Source organism: Phalacrocorax carbo, chromosome 21, assembly GCF_963921805.1.
Source record: "Phalacrocorax carbo chromosome 21, bPhaCar2.1, whole genome shotgun sequence".
Taxonomy (NCBI): Eukaryota; Metazoa; Chordata; class Aves; order Suliformes; family Phalacrocoracidae; genus Phalacrocorax; species Phalacrocorax carbo.
This window is the reverse complement of record NC_087533.1, coordinates 5181200-5201273: the sequence shown is the minus strand read 5'-3', so window position 1 is coordinate 5201273 and position 20074 is coordinate 5181200. Positions and strand designations below refer to the sequence as shown.

Below are 20074 nucleotides of genomic sequence, written 5' to 3'. Positions count from 1 at the left end.
TTAATTACATGTTTAAATATGAATGCTGGCTTTGATGCTTTGCATTGTAAGGCATGTTGTTAATCCCATCTCTTTTAGGCTGAATTGTGCTGTCAGATTTTTAATTGCTTGCTGTTTTTTGCTCTGTGCCTCAGTTTCTTCCTCTGTATTCTGGGCATAATAATTTCCTGGCAGGAGTTCCCACGGGGCAAGGCAGCAGTGATTTTGTACGTTACCACGGCACTGTGCTGAGACAATGTGAGGACTAGCATGTTGCCGCTGCTGTGTTAGGGTGCCAGAGTGAAACAGGCAGGGCAGGAGGGGGATTTGCATCAGGAACCCACCAGTGTGTTGCAGGAGCCCTGTTGCTGGTGTGGGCTGAGGTGGGAGAGGGCTTGTGGGTGCTGAGTCCATTCAGTATCGGCTGGCATGTGATCCAAATGTGCAAGTCAAGAGACTTGCACTGAGTAATACGCTTGTATCTTATGGGTTTATGTTCCTAATGGAATGGAGACTATAGCCTGTAAATCTGATCGTAACTCATAGGTAGCGACGCCAGAAAATCCAAGCTCATGGCTTTAAAATCATGAATTACAGAGCTTGGCTCTGTGGCTTTTATTAGCCAGGTTCTCCCAATGATCTAAATGTTCGGGTCACTCCGTAGGTTTTGTCTGCTGCTGTAAAGTGAGAATGCAGGTCGAGTGCCGCATGAAGCGCAGAAACCCAAGAGTGACTTCATCCTCTAATAACTCCTCCAGTCCTGTCTCCCGGGGAACCCCTTTGTATTCAATTAGCTAATGTGTGCCTAGCACTTTGAAAATATAGAGTGCCATAGAATTGCTAAGTGTTGTTATTTAACAGCACATATTTAGTTGTTGCAGCCCTGTAGTAGAAGTCAGAAAACCTACACTGTAATTGCCTGGTGCTGCTGCGGAATTTGCTGTGATTTGAGCAAAGCCTGGGGATTTTTCTTCTGTAAAAGTTCATTAATTTTGGCTGAAGACCCTCAGAGCCTCCTACTTCTGAGATCTCATTAAATACAATATTGACTTTTGGTGGGTGCTTTGAACACCAGACCAAAAGAGGGGGAAGAATTCAGGCAGCCAGTACATGAAATTAGCCTTGGTATGATTTTTTTAATGGTCTTCTCTGTGCCTCTCATTGCACTGGCATAAAGGATCTGGACTGAGACAGAAGGCAAAGTGCTGGTCAACTATTGCAATCGTTTCAGTGTAGGGACGGGGAAAAAAATCATTGGCAGTGGAGTTAGAAGGTAATGAGGGAAATGCTGCTTGCAGCCATCTCTTTGGTTCACAACCCTCTTGTGTTCACCAGGTGCCCTGATCTTGCGTGGAAGTATGTGGTTACAAAACCGTATTTGTGCAGACAGAGGAGGCTAGGACAGGGTGCACCAAGGCTTGGAGTCCCCCATTAAACAGAATCTGCTGACAGGTGTGAGTTATTTTCCTAATGGCTCCTTGCTCTTAGTGTGTTGGAAAGCTATCTCCTAGCCTGCAAAAGTACCAGCCAGCACTGCAGATAAGGAGTAACTACATGAGGAGAGGAGAGGTGGCTATGAAACTATTCTTTGTGAACACTAGCCGCACTGGCTTTGTCTAGCAGTTAGGGCAAGGTCAGGTATACATACCATGGTTCTGCTCAGACTGTTTAAAATATTTCCTAGCTTAGGCAAAAGTCAGCTTCAGTATGTCTCAATGAGAAATCCTTGGATATGACACCAAATCCCTGTGCACCCGCTACAGAGCCCTTCACGCGTCTGAGTCTCGCTTCTCAAATCTCAACAGTATTTCTCTACCTCAGTCTGATCTTTGAAAAGGTAAAGGTTAACGCTTGCATGTGAACACATGGTGAGAGGAGCCATCTAAGGTCATCTCCAAGAGCAGGGTTTTCCACCCCTTTTCCTGACTGCACTCGCCTCTTGCCAGGCAGCGTCAGAGGCTCAGCCGTTGCTTGCCATCGGGAGGTAGGACCAGGGCTGATGGATGGGGCGTCAAGCTCTGGAAATCAGCTGAGTGGTGCAGGACTTGAATGGCAGATGAGTCTGTGTTTGCAAAAAGTGGGTTTGGAAATGTCAAGCATGGTGAATGACCGTGTAGGAAAGGATAAAACAAATAGGAACAGAAGCTGGGCTGGTAGCTACTGAACTGTCTGGATGCTCTCACCCCTTTGCCCCCCGTAGCAAGCCTGACCTTACCATATCTCTCTTATTCCATTGCAGATGAAGTGTGTCCCCCAAGCATGGTTCATCTCCATCTCATTGCATAGGCAGCTCATGGCTCATTTACTTGCTTCTGACCTGGGCCCACAGAATGCTCTTGCGCACGTCTGATTGGAAAAACATTTAAAGGCAGAGGGTTGGAGCTGGGGCGGAGGGAAAGGACAGGGAGCAGTGCAGGGAAAGGGTCACGTACAGGCCATGCCATCCCCGTTGTGTTAGAGGTGGATGCTTTATGAACGTGACAGCAACAGAAATGGGGTTTTCTGCAGCTGGAGGCTTGCCTAGAAAAAGATGGATATGGAGAGTATTGGCTGTAAAAAGACCAAAGCTTGCAATGACCAGCCACCACTAATGGGAGCTCGGAAAAAGGTGCTGTTAACACTTGCACCAGAGCAAATTGTTGACTCTGGGGGGAGGGTGCCTGGGTCTGCCCATGATCACTTTGTCAGGCAGTGAGCCCCAGCAGCTGCCTCCATCCTGGGCGGGACATGGGAATTTCCCGAGGGAAACTGGGCTGATGTGGGTGAGGGTTCATCCTGAAACCTCTGCCTCAGTTTCTTCCATGTGAATTGAGACCAGCGGTGCTCATTGCCTTAACCAGGATTTGCTAATTTAAGGAGAAGAGGGTAACAAACATGCCAGGGCCTGAGCAACCTCGAAAGCTTAGGGGAGAAAGAAAGTCTTCAGGGGAGAAAAGGTGTATTAAGTAAAGGCACTAATTTCAACTGCCTTGAGATTGGGGTAGTTTGGCCTGAGACTGAAGCCTTGGACTCCGTGGCTGTTTTGGTACCTAACATATCATTTTGCTTCTGCTATAATGAAGCCAAGAAGGCAGTCGGGCAGCTGCTCGCTTTGTGCCGCCGTGCAGTTTGCCTCATGGCTGTGGCTGGGGGGAGGTGGTATTTTGCAGGGGCTCAACATATCTCCTGCTGCTCTGCTTACACCCAGGATCTCCTCGGGCCCAGGTCCTCATTAGCCATCTGCCCTTGTTGCACAGGTTGACAGGGTGCCATAGGTAAATGGATAACCTGTCAGGAAGGCAGGAGGATAATATCGTTCAAATGAATCAATAGTTCACAGGCAATTTCACGTTACCTAACGTTAATGCGGTTGTGTCCAAAATGCACTTAATCCTGTGTCTGATCACATTCTCGTGGGAGTTTGCTGTGCTGGAATAGTCTTGTAACTCCGTGTTTCAGAGATTTACAGACAGTGTTCCTACGTGCGTGCATACGCAGGAAAGATAAAAAATCACTTGACTCGCTGAGATCTCAGAGTCCACAGAGCCAAAAGACATTTGTATTAGTGATGGGAGAGAACGGGTATCCAGCAGTTTCTGAAACTATTACTCCCACCTTCTCACTCCATTTTAGCAATTAGCAAAACAGAAATTAGTGAGGAAGGCACTATTATTTCCTGCTAATAGGACAGGGAGGGCTGGACTTTTCTCCAGGAAGCTGACTTTGTCATGTAACTGCTCCCATTGACGTGAGTAGCAAAATAAAGCTCTCCCTTTTTGCTATTTTTTTTTTTTTTTTTACAGTCATTTTTGTACATCTTCTCACTTTGCTCTTCAGAAATGCAAGAAGATGGGCACCACACCAAAGCCCACAGTCAAAGCATGTTCCCACCCTCCACAGGGGCATTAGGGTGTCCTGTGACTGGCATCTACTCCCGGTACCCAGTGGTACAAAGGAGCAGGGCAGAATTGCCCTTTGGGGAGGAACTGATTTAATTTAACAGTTTAAACTTTGTATCACTGAATTGGATACGGTGGTGGTAAAGCAGCTTCACTCAGCTGATGATGTTTGCCACCCAGGTTGGGGTCCAGTTCAGGGTGCTTTCAAAGGAAATTAAAAAAAGGAAAGGATGGACATTGTTTTCTCTCCAGATATGGGTCTCCACAGTCTGGTGGTCTTGGTGGCCTGGGGATCCCTCCTACCTCAGGTTTGGATAGGCAGTCATTGCCTGTGTGCTTGCACTGGCTGGGGCTCTCAGCCGTAGCGATGCCTGGGCACAGCAGTGTTTTCGTGGGGAACGCAGCAGGGACCTCTTTCTGGGAGTGCCTTGGAGAGAGCATCCTTGGGAAGGTTAAATCTGCTCAGGATCTCTGTGCTCTGGACCTCCCACAGCAGAGCTGCCCTGGTCTGGCCGGTTATAGCAGGTTACTGGCTTCATCTGAAAAATATCACCCGTCTCCCTGTCTCTGCTGTAACCCCTGTGTTACAGAGAACCTCTGTCAGAAGAGCTGGTTTATAAACTGCAAAGAACACCACCACACTCAGGCATGGTTGGCAGGAACCACAGCTCAGAAGTGAAAAGTTCCCAGAACCCGCTTTTGGAGGGGTTTTGGTGTTTTTGTGGAAGTCGGCCAATGAAGTACTGGACTTGGCTGACATCTTTATTAAAAGCCTGAGATAGGAATCCTGCTGGGTGGAGTCGTGGTTAGCACCCAGGCTCTTCCTTACCGGCTGGCGGGTGGATTTCAGCCCCAGCTTGGAGGCAGTAGGTTCCACATGCAGGCTCTTGTAGCTGCGTGGTCCCCTCTTCTCTTCAGTGGTGTTGAGTGCTTCTGAAGATTTTGGTGCCTGTTTTCTTCCCTAATCCCGTTTTCTGTTTTGGGCTGCTTTAGGAGTTTTCCCTCCAGCGCCTGGACAGCCTGCTGGATGACCGAGTCAACATCCTGGGATTTTCAATTTTCAACCAATCTCACACTTTCTTCCAAGAGTTTGTCCAGAGTCTCAACCAGTCCTGGCAGGAGAACTGTGATCATGCTCCCTTTACTGGGCCAGCGGTAAGTAAAATTCATTCCCATTGTCCACAGCCTCTGTGAGTCAGAAGCTGCCATAGTCCATCAGGAAAACCTCTGGAAAACTGTTGCAGGCTGGTTCTGAGCAGACGCTGGCAATGCAGGGTGTGTGAAGACCATGCAGAGGTAGAAACTGGTCTCCAAGGTGTGGGTGCGTGGTATTGACTAATTATTTGACCCATGTAACCCCTGTGCTAAAGAGCTCGGGCACATCACCAGGCTGCTGTCATACTGCTGTACCTAGGATTGGCTTTTGCGTTTGGTGGTCCTGGGGAGATTGCGGTCCAGGAATGGGGAGAATGAACCAGACAGAGCACCTTAGTTAAGTAGGTAGGAGAGGACTCGGGGTGTCAGGCTGTGACTTACAGGGAGCCTCCTCATCTGGAGGATACTAAGGCGACCCTGAAAGCCTGTGGTCGCCCAAAGGGATTTTGGGGAGCCATATGGCTGTAGAACTCTAGAGAGCTTGTCTGTACCTGAATGGCTGTACAGCTTTAAATTCAAGCCTAATCTTAATCTGAATTATATTTAGTATGTGAGTGCAGGGGATGATGCAGCCTTGATTCAGCATCTCCCTTGTGAAATTTGTCCCTGTGTATTTACCTCTAGGAACATGGCTTGAGGAGAAGGGGTTCTGGATGCAAATAGCACAGAAAGGGCCAGGCTTTTGGCAGGTGCCAAGGACCTGTGTTATGTTGCATGCACTAACATCTCCCTGATGAGCGTGCAGATCAGCACCAAAATCCTCCCTAGAGACTCTTTGTAACTGGGAAGGTTTGCAAAGTAGATTTGCCAAATCGGGAAAGCAGGGAGCTGCAGCTGGAACTGGGGAAGGGGAGAGAGAAAATGCCATTGGTGGAACCCTTTGCATCATTTTTAATGAACTCCAAGTCCCCTTGACAAGCTGAGGCAGCTAGGTACTGCTGAAAACCTCCTTATTATCACTACAGAGTGATCTTAAGCAGGCAAAATCAGGAGCTTTCTGCCCTTTGTGCCCACATCCTGTTGGCTTGACATGGAGCTCAGGCCACGGTTAGTACCTGCCTGGGACCACCCTGCTCTTTCTCCTCCCAGCTCTTCTGGGTGGGGGCGGCTGCAGTGAGCTTGCTGTCTGCCCTGCTACATCTCCATAGATTTCTACCAGGCAGCTTCCTATTTGGATGACAGTTCCAGGGACTGTTTGGAGGCATGAAAAAGTAAATGTTCTTCTATTTGTACTAACAGGACACAGTAAGAACAGGACTGTTGCAGGTGTGATGGGGAAATAAGCGATCTCGTTGTGCTTCTTACCCTGTGTTGTCTTAACAACCAGCAAAATATGTAGGTGAAAGGATGCAGGAGTATGCCCCATTGCAACCTTTTTTTTGAAAGAGTGGAGGAGTTCAGGGCTGAATGGAGCTGTTTGGTTTGTGAGCCTGAGCCTACATCACCCATCAGTGTAATATTAAGCCAGCTGGATGCTTCTTTCATCCATCCATTCATAAAGCGCAATCAGCCATACAACGGTCTTCCTCCTGAGGCCCTGTCTAGAGGGAGGGTGCTCAGCCACGCTGCATCGCCCTCATCTAAGCTGCTCCAGCCCTGCTGTCATTAGGGGTCCCTCCTCGGGGCTGCGATGGCTTCCCAGGCACCTGCTCTGTGGCTGCTCTTGGCTGTGCTGGGTAGCTCCCTGTGTGCTAGGTGGTGGTCAGCTGCTGAGGAGGAACTGTTATTCTTGGTGTACAAATCGGAATTGAGGCATGGAAGGGAAGCGACTTTTCCTGTTATATCAGCGTCAGGGAATCTACAGCACGACTGGAAAATGGATTCAGTTCTCCCAAACCCTAGTGTAGAGTCTTAAACTAAAGATTATTTCTTTCTGATGATGTGAAGGTTCACTCTATGTTCGTAGCAAGGTTCTCATCGCCAGTATGCCATGTCCCAGGTGATAAGAAAAGCGCCTTGCCCTGGGTCATGAAGATACAGAGCAGCGGTGAAGTGAAATATTCCCAGGCAGGGCATGTGTTTCCTCTTCTGTGTCTGCAAGGGAAATCCAGTACTGTTTTGCCATGCGTCGTCTCTGCCGTTGGAAATCTGGCAGGTCTCATCTCCCAGAGAGCATCTCTCTGTGTAAGAACTTCCTCTTTTAGTCCTGGGAAACAGAAATCTCATGGGATAGCTCATACTAAGAAGATAAAAGGAAGCTCAACAGCTGGAAGTGACAGGAGGGAGGTTTCCTGTGAGCAGAAAAGTCCCAGGGCTTTCTTGCTAGAGCTGGGAAAGCATCTGAGGAAGGAGGAGGAAGCTGCTTGCTCTAATGCCATTCTCATTAATCACATTGCAAAGAAAGGAAATCAGAGAAAATCATTCAAATTACAGATGGCTAGATTAGGTAATTAGAATTTAGGCTAAAACAGATGTTTGTAATTAAGTGTTTATGTCATTGAATAAAATCCAGATTGTAAAGTCTATTTCACAGGATTTTAATGGTTTTAATTCTCTGTGTTATGTTTGGGGGCAAAGATACAGATGATAATGTTTCAGGAAGAAAAAAAAAACACATGGCAAAACCCAGACTAGCCATATCTGTTCATATTTCCCTGGAGATCAGTTTACCTTTAAACACGGCTTTTATGTAGAAGATTTTTGTAAATAAAAAATAAAGCGGGATCTTCCCGTCAACTATGCTTAGCCTGCTGTTAGTTTCTAGAGGGGTAGATCTGGTGTTGGGAGGAAGGTGTGCTTGCATCCAGCAAGCAGCTGTCGTGTACCGAGGTAGAGCTCGGGCACCACCCCTGCCCGCAAGGCACAGGGCATCAGATAACATTAGTTGCCTTAAAGACACTGGTGGGAATGGTCCTGCCAGCTGATGTGCGCAAGGGCTGGAGATCTGTTTCTTGATCCTTTCTAGCTGGTGAGTTGTTCCCAGGGCTTTGTATCACAGTTGCACCCTGTAACACCTCCTTAGTTCTCGAGTACAGCCTCTCCTTGTGCAGCTGACAGGCATGCCGAGGGGAACAGAGCAGCGAGCACATCTGCCCAGCCCACCATCTGCTCCCTTTGCTGGAGCCTTGGTCTGATGAGGCAGTTCTTATCAGCAACTTTCATTGCCAAGAACTAGTCTTTAGGGATAGAGGGAAGTCCCCCCCGAGACCCGTGAACCTGCGAGTGGAGGGCCACTGTAAGGCTTACCAAGTTTTCACGTGCAGCCTGTCATGGAGCTCTTACATTGCAGAGACGGTACAGAACCAACAGGGATCTGCACAAATCAGACGATGCATGCAAGGAGGAGAATCAATTTGTTAACAGGCAAATTGGCTTTTTGTGACAGAGTGACAAAGCTGTGGTTTAAAATAAGAACATAAAAGCAGTGAGAGATTTTATAGGCAACATGAAGAAAGTTGAGGCGATATACACAAGAGCAGTGACAGATCCTCCTTGCTGAATCTGCCTAGAAGAAGTTAAAAAGGTGCTGCCTCCAGCTCTCTCTCCACTCCTCTGCTGAAGGTTATGGCCCCAAGGCACGAGAGACCATGTCACTGCTCTGCATCTGTTCCAGTGCAAAGTCAAGCAGCTTCACTTACTGCACCAGTAACTTATGTGAGCCTGCAGGAAAGCACATCCTGCGTGGATGTGCGAAATCGACCCAGTGCTCATCTGCACTTTCTGGGCTGCAGGAGATAAGTGGAAGCAGTGAGTTGCATTAACCCCACCAGTTAACCTTGTGAGAAGACACTTGCCTACCTCCAAAAGCCAGAGAGACCGAGGAAGACCAAAAGGGCTGCTGCACTCCAGTGCTACGTAATTGTGAATGCTTTCCTCCACAGAGCCTGCATCCCAAATTACCTTGCTGTGTTGAAGATGATTTATTAGCGTTACCGAGTGAAGAGTGGCAGAGGGAGATGGCCACTGGGTAGGTGGCGTAGGGCAGCAGAGCAAATGCTCCATTGGGGTGAGGTGACAGACACACGGGAGGGCAGCAGCGCTGCTGGCAGGGCGTTGCAGGTAATGGTGGAGCAGGGCAATCCCACACCAGCGACCACAGGAAGATGGGGAGTGCCTTGGAGGATTTTGGTACCAGAGAAGCAGAGGCCATGAACCTCCCTAGGTCTGAGTCCTGGTGGCCGCTCAAGAGATATTGAAGGAGGAGTCAAGGTAGGTGTTTAAAAGGAGGGACATGGCTCTGTTCACTTGCAGATGGCTGTGTTGCCAGGCTCCCATGTGTCCAGGTGCCATGCTCCATGGCCCACAAAAGTGTGAGGCTGGCACATGAGCCTGATTTTGAGCCCAGTGGGGCAGCCAAATGCCTGGCATAAATGATAAGCAGGATCAGGAATGGAAATGCAGTGCTTCTGAGGAAAGCTGTGTGTTTGGTTTTTTTTTTTCTAAAAGGAAAGAGGTGTGTTGAGAGTATGGGAGGGACTCCCATTCCCTACCAGGAGGACTTGATCCTGTGCTTCACAACCCCCTACCCAATCCATAATTTCCTTGAAACCTTAAGGGGGCTGACAGAAATCCTAATAAATTGTTCGAGGCTAAGGAGTAAAATATTCCAATCAATAATGTCAAATGCCTCACTAAGATCTACAAGTCTCTTGCTCACCAGCTAATAAGAGATCATTAACTGCTCAGGGATAATGGAAATGAAAACCCAACAGGAGACAATTACAAATGCTGGGCCAGTATTCTGATTTGGAATGAGATGGTGAAGCTTTGGGGTCACAGGGATTGCATTTGCTCTCATAACGTTTTCATTTGGCCAACTGGTATTAATATGGTTCCTGATTCAGGAAAGCAATTGCTAATTGTGTATGGCATCCTGTAACCTGAATGGAATTCGGCTCACAGTTAAAATTAGGTTTATGCTAAAGAGCTTCATGAACAGGGGTCGATGACAGGACAGGCTGGAGAGGTCCTATTACGAAAGAAACTTGTATTGAAGGTAAAATAGAAAGCTAGCGAGAAGGATATATCAGCTCCTTTTAAGAAACTCTGGAAAACGTTTCCCAGGAAGCAAATGTTTAGGTCAGATGTGAATACTAAGCAAAAAACTGTAGCAGATTTACCCCTGAACAGCAGGGAAAAAGTGCAGGAGAGAGGCTTGCTGCTGTTTGCAAGGGGAACTCTGGTGTCTCATAGCTGAGGCACAATAGGAAATAGGATGCCCAATTTCTGTTCCCACTCTGCCAGCAATTCCTTGTGGCCTCAGGCTGCTCAGCTCCTCCAGTGGTGCAGTTTACCTCCTGCAAAATAGCTGTAATAAAACTTCATAGCTCTGGAGCCTGTCAATTCTTATTATTAGCAGAACGCTCTCTGCATATATGGCCAAAGGTGCTGCCTGTTGCATGGGAGAAGGGTCAGATGCAAGACTGACCGGTGCCAGTTAGGCTGCCTGGTGCTCACTGGAAAGTCCCTGGATGCTGTTTGTATAAGATGGATTAAACAGGTACGTGCAGGAGGAATGCAACAGAGCAAATGTGAGTCTGTACCGTGGTTGAGAAAGTGAGGGGTTACTGGTGCCATTAGACTGGTGTTTGGGGTTTTGCTAGCATTAGGCTGGAATCGTGCCTTTTAACCCCCGCTGGCTTGTACATTTTAAGGTTTCGCGGCCCTTGTTAGCTGCCTAATCCCAGGCCATTGTGGTCAATGAGGTCTTACCACTGATCTGAGTAAGATCAAGCAGGGTTAAGTCTGGCTCACTCTGTTCCAATTAGTAATGCAGTTGAAGCCAAAGGTTCGTTGGGATGATTGAACTGGGTGAGAGGGTCCCTGCAGGGCCACTGGCAGAAGTGAATAAACCTAATCAGGCTTTGGGAAGAATGGGGGATGTGGATACTGCTGAAGTGCCCTAAGTCACAAAGAGGGTAAGGTGGGGGAAGGAACCCTGGGCTAGAGACTGAACCTGTTGCTGGGAGCTGGAATGGGAAGAGGATGCTCTCGGAAGTAGCCATGAGGAAAATGTAGCCTTGATAGTAATGAGCTGCATCAGCTTTAATTCCAGCAGAGTTGGGAGGTGACAATAATTAAAAGTGAAATCTTAGTCACAACAGTGAGCATGAGAGAGCAAATGGCTGATTATGAACTAGATCAAGAACATCAAAATGGTTGCGCATGGGTGAAAAACAGAGTTTGTGAGGCTTGATGGACAAGGAAATCTGATTAAAGGCAAACAAAGCAAAGATGAGGAGGAGAGGGGATGAGCTCTGTGATTCTGGACATTGCTTCAGCAATGCCATTACAGAGCAGATAACACCCAGCAGGAAACTGGATGCTGTAGCAAAGGGCTTGGATGGTCTCTGTGGGCTCTGAAAGCCAAGACTTAGTTGTTTGAGACACAGACCTAGCAAAACCTCATTTCTTGTGGATCTGCCTTTCATAGCAATGGCTGAAGAAGGACACTCTGGTGCCTAGTGAAGGCTGAAGCAACGCAGTTATTTTTCCTTCTGTGGGTGCAGGCACAGGGTCTTTATTCTGCCCGGCCGCCTACAAACCTGATGCTCTCAGGAGTGTTCCCCTTGGCCAAGAGATTAATCAGGGGTCACCAAAGGACCAAAAAACCACAGCTTGATTAGAAAGGGTTAGAAACCCTGAGGAACAAGCAAGCAGAGACATAAAGGGTCAGGAAGCAAGCAAGAGGAGGATGAGACATGTAACAAGCTGGGAGTGGGACTAGGGCTGGCAAAGGAATGTCCCAGTGATGCTTGCACAGGCACAGCAGTTCAGGGATACCATTGCTTTTTTCTCCCTGTCCTCGGATGGGTGCAGACGGGCTGCAGGGTGTTGCTGGAGCAGAACGGTAGGCAAGCAGGGCTTGCTGTCTGCACAGAGGTGGCCAAGGATTTTGCTCCTTTGTGATCCCCACTGAGGTTGTGGATAGAGCGCTCCTCTGCTTGCTGCAAGGTCCAGAAGGTGCAGCGGGAGGCTCGATTTTTCTCTTCCCATCTCAATTTTTTTCTTCCTTTTTCCCACAGCTCTCTTCCGCCCTGTTGTTTGATGCTGTCTATGCTGTGGTGACTGCTGTGCAGGAGTTGAACCGGAGCCAGGAGATTGGTGTGAAGCCCCTGTCCTGTGGGTCCGCCCAGATCTGGCAGCACGGCACCAGCCTGATGAACTATCTGAGAATGGTGAGAAGGGACTGAAGTTTGCTGGTCTGTTAGAAGCTAGTGCTTGTCACTGCCAGAAGCAAGAGACGTGTATGTACATGCTGGTGCTGGCACAGTTCTCAAGCACAGTGCCTGTCTGTTTGAAGGTAGCACTGGGAATGAAAAGAGAGGAGATCTGAGGGCTGGTTTGTCTCTGGCCTTGGAACGACATGAAACTCTCCATTTTTCAGGCTTTGCTGCAGAAAAACTGGAATTCAATGACTTGGGCTTTTTTTTTAAGTATGACTGTTTTGAAGTGATTTGAGCTCTGTTTTGAGTGAATGTGAGTTGATATGAGGTCATGCAATACAATTGCTTAGAGCTCAGTGGCAAGAGGCGAGTTTCCCTGTGAAGGGGTTTGGGCTTCTTTGAACCCAAAAGTGTGGTTGCTGGAACTGAGCAAGCCTAGTTCTGACACAAGAATAGATCCTGAAATCTCAGCCTTGTGAAATGGAGCTTGTCAATGTGATTCCTGACAGCTGAGCTTGATCTGCAGAAGAAGCATATTTTCTGAATCTGAGGTGCAACTGAAGTATCATGAGATTCCTCCCCCAAAGGAAGGCTCAGCTGAACCTGAACCTTGTGCCACTTTGGTCCATGCATGTGAACACTGCTTTAAATTTCACCCGTAGTCAGAGACAGCGAAACTCTTCAGCTGCCCTTGGCTCTGCTACTAGGAGGGGCTGTAGCTTGCCCTTGTTGCTGAAGAGGTGCTGCAGCAGCAAGTGGGAAACGGTTAATCTGCGCAGTGAGGCTAGACACTCATCCTGGCTCCGTTGCAACATGCTCCTGTGTTAAATGCTGGCCTGGTGCAGTGAAACGGCATGTAATGGTTTGTAGAGGAATCCCCAGCTAGTGATTTGGTGCGACACGGTGAAGAGCTCGTGCCTGGCACAGAGCAGTGCTGTGTTAGCCTTAGGATGGAGGGAGGTGGTGAGGAGCTGCAGAGGGGGCTGTTCCAAAGCAGCTGGTGCGAAGAAATCTGGGGAGCCCTGCACCTCAGGCTCCTGATTCTCCTGCTTCTCTCCATGTTTCTCAGTGCTACCCTAGCCAGACTCCGAAAGCAGTTAGGATTGAGACACGAGGATTGTGCTACCCTAGCCAGACTCCGAAAGCAGTTAGGATTGAGGCATGAGGATTGTGCTACCCTAGCCAGACTCCGAAAGCAGTTAGGATTGAGGCATGAGGATTGTGCTACCCTAGCCAGACTCTGAAAGCAGTTAGGATTGAGGCATGAGGATTGCATTGCAGCTGCTGCTGGGAGGGTGGATGCCCGCTGTGCGGGACAAGCAGCCACCACCCCCGGCTCTGCTGCAGGTGGTGGGGTGAACTGCCTCGATGGGCGCTGTAACTCATTCTCTCTTGGACAGGTAGAATTGGAAGGTCTCACCGGCCACATTGAATTCAACAGCAAAGGTCAGCGATCCAACTATGCCCTGAAAATCCTGCAGCACACGCGGAACGGCTTCCGGCAGGTGAGAGCGGCCACTCTGCCCGGGGGACAGTGCCTGGGGATGGTCTGCGACAGCCCGGGCAGCGCTGGGCTCGGGCTGCTGCTGCTGCGGGGGCCAGAGGAGGCTGCGGACATCCCCCTTTGCAAGAGAAGGTGTTCAGCAAGCCACAAGCACAACGTAGACATCGCGGTACCTCTCGCTGGGCCTGGGTTGGCAAGCACACTGTGCTTTACTTCATCAAGAAGGTGTCTCGAGATAATTTATATTTATCTTAATGTATCAGGCCCCTGAGGTGGTGATGCTTGAGCCAATATCTGTCCTGTCACAATAACGCTCCTGTACAGGAGATAATGCAGGGTATGAAGTGTGTGCTAGATATCAGCTCACGCTCAAGACAATTTTGTTCTTAAGCTTGTAGAGACACATGTAATCAAAACTATTTGGATGGGGGGAAATGGGAGAATTTCCCATGAAATGGGCAAGAAGGGTACTATGAACCTCTCCAAACAACTGCTTCTGGAAGGGAAAGTAAGGAGAAATCCCATGTCAGGAGCTCCCCACCGTCTCTCCCCAGCCTGGCGTGCAGGAGGAAGTGCAAGACCATTTACCTCTCAGTTTACGGTGTGTGTTCCTCTGTAACAGGTTTGCTGAGCTCAGACTCTCATTTGCTTTTCGTCTCAGTGTTTGTAGATTCCTCACAGCTTTGGTCCTTTTCCTGCTTGTTTCTCTCTTTCTGTCCAAGGGGTGTTTTCTGGCATCAGCTAAGGTTAAGGGTAACTGTGTGGGGCCACAGATATCAAGATATTGAGGTTACATGATACAAGCCCCAGGAATTAGGGTTTTACTGGTAAATCCAAATCTCCTTCAGGAAAAAAATGGAAATCCCAGAAAAAGGGTTTTCATCTCTTACCTCCCTGCTGACAGCTCCATACCTGCCCTTTTCTTGGAGATTGCCACTTCTCCTAGACGCAGGGAGAGAACAAAAGCTACTGTATCTTACCCCACACGGACAGAGCGTTTTGGCATTAGGAAATCTCTCCTGGTCCGGCAGCAGTGAATTTTAGCCTCGGCAAGGATTTTGCCTGCCAGTTCTTACCTGCCAAGTGACAGCTCAGCTTTGATGCTGCCTTTAGCTGAGTGAGCGAGGGATCAGGATGGCATTTTCCCCACAGTAAGATTTCTCTCAGCACCAATGCCCTTTTAATCATTTCCCAAACCCATCATACTCTGAGCAAAAATGACAGATCCAAGCCCATCTGCATTAATAAGAGCATGCATTCAGCTGGAGCAAAGGAAGTAAATGCCATAAACCGCACTACAACATCTATGGTTTTGATGTGTTTAAATGTGGCAGGGAGCTCACATTAAATGCACAGGTCCTCTTGGAGTAGTGCTCTGCAGAGAGCTCTGACTGCAGCATAATCTGCCCCGAGACAAAAGTCTTAGCTCTTTTCCACAAACCTGGTCTGACAGGAGAAAACCTTTCTTGACCTGTTGCATGCAACAGCTCGGTAAATAAGCAGCTTAATGTTTCAGAGGTACCCAGGAAATCTGCACTGGGACTAAGCTTTTCAAATTTCCCATCAGAGAGCAGTGATGATAAATCAATTCCAGTCCCAGTAACAAGGTGCTGGAAGGACAGGACAGTCCCTTGGTGTGCACAGCTGCCTGCTGAGAGCCTGTGGTGGCTGCAAGCCCTCTCCTGTCAGAAACCCACCAGAGAGGAGTTAGTCTTCATAAAAGTGGTCCTTATGCCTGTGGCAGCCTTTGTGCCATCTGCTGTCCCCTTCTCGGGCAGGTCCCTCTCAGGGCTCTTGCCTCCTGAGCAATGCCCAGAGGGGTGTTAGGGCCCCTCACAGGCTGCAAGAGTTTGTCGTGATGTGCCCAGCTGGGAAAGGCATCCCTGGACAGAGCTGTGAAACCTGGACAGGGTCCTGCCTGGGCCTGCCCACCCCTCTTAGTCACTGCAGAGGGAAACCAAAGGCCACTCTGCTCTGCCACAGATCATTATTTTCTTCTTGCCAACCCAGCTTCTTGTGATAAAAATGACCAAATCGTTAGAAATCATTTAATTAAACCCACTGTGAGGGGTTGGGGTAAGAAACAGACATTCACATTCTGGAATCTTATTCCCCAGGGTTATATTAGCTCATTTGCTGAGGCTCTTGTTTGCAACACTCCTATTCCCTCCTTACTTGTAATCAGGCTCCCACTCTCTGCCCATTTCTCTCTTTCTCTCTTTCCCTCTCTCTCTTTCTCTCCCCCCACCTCTCTTCTTCCATCAAAGCCACTGGGACTTCAGCTCATCAGCTTTGACAGAGAATTCACGAAATTTGGAAGCCGATCCAGCCAGCAAACAAATTAGAGACACTTAGATTTTCTAACTTGCTGTTGCTTTTGGGCAAGGAGAAACAGGGCTTTTTGACATCCAATTTTTAATACGTTTATGTAACGCACCAAACATGTCTTTTCCTGATTTAGCTTAACTAGTGGAAATTTTTCCCCAGCCATATGAGAGCTGCTCTGTGTTCATAGGACGTGCGATAAAGCACAGACTCATTAATGTGTTGGTGATCCATAGATCTGACAAGGACTGAGTTTGCAAATGTCATCTTTTTATTTTTTCCCTTTCTTTGCCCCTTTAAAAAACATCGCAGCACACTCCTCCGTTTTCAGGGTAGCGATTTGCAGTAAACCAAGAGCGAAGGTTTGGCAGCTTAACAGGAGAAAGGAACGAAGAAGGGCTGTGATTGATACAGCCCCCGGGAAGGCAGGTGTGCAGAGGAGAGGCAGGGGAAGCTGCTGTCATGGCTGGAGCCCTGCTGTGGGCACGTTGTTCCCAGCTCTACCTGTGACCCCTTGCTCTTGCCCAGTCCTCGGTACAGCCGATTAGTCACCGTTTAGCTAAAGGCTCTGGTGGTGTCCTGAGGCAGAGCCGTGGAAGTGGCGGGGAGGCATGTGCCTAATTGGTATGTTGATGAGGTACAGATGAGTTACCAGCTGATAGCTCTGAGACCCTCCACAATCCCTGCCACATCAAACCTTTTTAACTTAGAAGCAGCTAATCAGTCTCAGCGGGCCTTGTCCTCTTTAGCTGTTATCCCTGCAAGAGTTCAGGGACAGGTCCTGCAAAGAGCTGAACGTCTCTTGCCCCCCAGGACCCGCCGAACTCAGTGCGCGCCACCATCAGGTCCTGCCTGGGCAAAGCCAGGTGCCAGTCACGCTCTCTGAAGGGGACATGTGGGGAGGAAGGGGGTCATGGGTGCTGCGTGGCCTTGGGTGGGTGTGTGCGTGTCTCGTGGTTTTACAGGTTTTAATAGTTGGTGCTCTCTGTGTCCCATGCTAACTTCCATGGAGGAAGCTTTTGCCTGCTTGCCTTGCCAGCATCAGTCTCGCAGTAACATCCTTCAGGAGTGCCAACCACGTGGCAGACCTGCGGAGGTCCTTTGAGGGCTTTTCTTGTTGTTTGTTTTATTCCGTTTCCCTCCCCAGATGCCCCTGACTTCCCTCCCCTTTGGGCCAACGAAGGCACCATGTACCAAGTACCTCCTTAATTGTGTTTCCTTCTGGCAGTCTCTCCCGTTAGTGCTGACAAGGCTCTCCAAACTTGACGAGATCAGATAGCATTTTGTATGCCTTCCTTTTCCTGGGGACATGGAGGAAGGTGAGGTGATGAATGCAATCTGTAGGACAGTACTTGCTAACTAGAGCCCAGAAGGTATCTGGGTTTGTTGCAGTGGCAGTCTCCTGACTGTTTTAAGAGACCCATATTCAGGGCTGGCTTTACCTTAATTTTTAGCTGGGGAGCGGGGGTGGTAAGTACCTGTGGTGCCTCTGAAGCTTATGGAGAGGTCTTGCCATGTCATCTCTCCCTGCCATCAGCTGCCACTCAGGCCCGCAGGGCACTGAGCAAAAGACGTCATTAAAATCATTAGCATCAGCAGCAAGATTGCCATCTCACACCACAAGGAGCTTGAAAGCCTAGGCATTGTCAACATGGCTGCGTCTGAACAGAGAAGCTGGAGGATTGAAGGAGCAAACTGGGAATGCCCCACTTGCGTCACGTTAGCCGCTGGTGGTTTTCTACGGAGACGGGAAATCTTTAAGTGTCACCGATCTAAATAACGCCTTTTGCAGAGCAGCTAATTTGAGGGACCTTGCCTGCCCGTGGGGATGGGGCAGCGTCATGAGCAATGGCACTTCCTTGCTTAGTCCAGGCTTGGGGCTCTTTAGACTGAGACTGTGTGCTTGCTCCCTGCCTATGACAAGGACATATAACAACAAACCAGACCTCTTGCCGCAGGACGCTTGCAGGCATTGCAGGCAGGACGGGCAGAGAGGGGCTGGCTCTCCCTATGGCGGAGGCAGAGGCGCTGAGTGCAGAGAGGTGCAGAGGTGACACCCTGGGGGTCTGCAGTGGGACCGCACAGCATGAGGATGCAGAGGGAACTTTCTCCATCCAGGCCACCGGCTGTCGGCTGTCACCTGCCACGAGGGCGTACAATCCTTCTTGCAAAGGTATTGAGCTCCAGCTTGCAAGCAGGTGGTTGTGTTGCCCTTGCTGCTCTTCTGGGAAAGGTATGCCGTCACTTCAGTTCCTCTGATCGTTATAAACCCTCTTTTAATTTTCAGCCTGCTTATTTCTGGATGGCTTATATCTATTTATTTTTGTGCCAACACTATCGTTTTAGCTTCAAAAGCTGTTCTACCTCTTTTCTATGGACCTCCTCCACCTGGTGTATTTATACAGGCCAATCATATCTGCTACTAAAAAATCCTGAGTCCTAAAAACTCTTAAGTCCTAGTCCAGAACCTTAACAACAGGATCGTCTTATCCATGTCTGTGTAGAGCATTTGATTGTTTTCTAATACATTTTGCGGATGAATGTTTTCTGTTTTTCAGAGGCTCTTTATACATAGATAGAGATGATTAAAATCACCTTGACATCCATCTTGCAAGAGAGGGAGAGATCTGAGGATCCCAGACATCTGACACATTACACTTCAGAAAGAACAGACAGCGTGAGGAGTCCATTAGTGGCTTTAGTGCGAGGGGGACAGTGGTGAGCTGGAATGAGCAGGATGGGGTGGAAGTACCCTGGCACATGGGAGTGTTTGGCTTTGGTGCTGTGTTAAAAGCAAGGTCAAACCCACTGTGCTGTTAGAGGAGGAGGCATTCAATTAGTCTCAGTATGCCAGCAGGGGAGGGACAAATTTGAGAACAGTGAGGGCTGTTAAAATTAAAGTTAATCTGTCACTAATCTGGGAGAAAAAAAATTAGGCAATGTTTATGACTGATCACTTGCTCAGAGAGGCAATTGCTGCAGAGGGTCTGTTGTTTAGCTATCACAGCAAGAGACAAGCACCTTTGTGCAGAGTTGAGGAATACAGCTGGGATAAATCCATCCTGTCACACCGATGCAGACCCTGCCCAGGCCAGTTAAAGCTGTGCTTCAAGGACTCCCTGTGCATGAAGTACATGGTAAATGTCCCAGTTTGGGACTGTTGTTCCCAGCGATGAGTGCTGTACTACAGTGTCACCGTGATGCTACGAGCTTGATGGTAGTTAAGCCACAACAAGCTGTCAAGAGAATAGGATGGCCAGGATCTGCTCCCAGCCTGCTCCAACGCACCATCACTGTTCCTCCATCTCCCCCTCTGTCAGGTGAGGCTAATAACCCCCCAGTGCCTCTCCTGTTGGTGGGGAGCCTGCAAGAGTTAACACTTCCAACACATGCAGAGGTCCTTTCCATGACAGGTGCTCTTAGCAGAGCGCTGTTAATGTTGGAGAAGGGACTGGGCTGACAGCTCGGAGGAATAATCTCTGTTGTGTTATCTGCAGAGTAAACAAGCTCCCCCAGGGACTCAGCTGGCTCTGCCTGCGCTGCTGCATCCTGGTGCCTCAACGCCAGCCCGGGAGGAAAGCAGACATGCACACGACTGTCCTTTGCTTTCCCTGCCTGCTTTTCTTCTGCAAAGCCGTCGAATGTGAGCTGTCCTGTTTGCACTTCCCCCTGCTCCTTGTGCCTAGCAGTGAGGAGACTGGATTTGTGACTCCTCACAGATGGCCACTTTTGTAATGGCTTGTCAGTTGCTTGGGCTGGATTTGCACCGACAGCCAGGAGAAGAAAGGACTTGGCCCTTCCCTCAATGTCCAGAGCGATTCAGTCTGCCGACAGCGTAGCAGCATAGCTGCAGTTTCAGGTTGCGTTGGACTCAGACGCACGAGCTGGGAAGTGACTCTGAAGTCCTCGAGCCATCAGTCATGCCAGAGGGAAAGCACTGCCAAGAAAAGCGACTGAGTGCATGGAGTCAGTCCTGGGGTGGTGTAAATCAGCATGCCTCCCATTCATTTCTGTAGCGGTGCACCCGCCTGGCCCGTAGCGCTGCATCACCTTCCACCCACCTCTTTGAACGTAAGATTACTGTTTGATGGAAGAGAAATCAATTTGTTCCTACCACCCTGACAGCT

At 49.0% G+C, this 20074-nt stretch overlaps 1 protein-coding gene across 3 annotated transcripts in view; it reads left to right on the top strand.

Annotated features, from left to right (window-relative positions):
- GRIK4 (glutamate ionotropic receptor kainate type subunit 4) overlaps window positions 1–20074 on the top strand; it is a 208601-nt gene that overhangs the window by 157463 nt on the left and 31064 nt on the right. For all 3 annotated transcript variants that reach the window (XR_010375917.1, XM_064470856.1, XM_064470855.1), the window contains exons 8-10: window positions 4851–5012; window positions 11978–12130; window positions 13519–13623. Coding sequence is in view for 2 of the 3 variants with exons in the window: in XM_064470856.1 (XP_064326926.1) it covers window positions 4851–5012; window positions 11978–12130; window positions 13519–13623 (420 nt within the window). In the remaining variant the exon portion in view is untranslated. The remainder of the gene's footprint in view (window positions 1–4850; window positions 5013–11977; window positions 12131–13518; window positions 13624–20074) is intronic.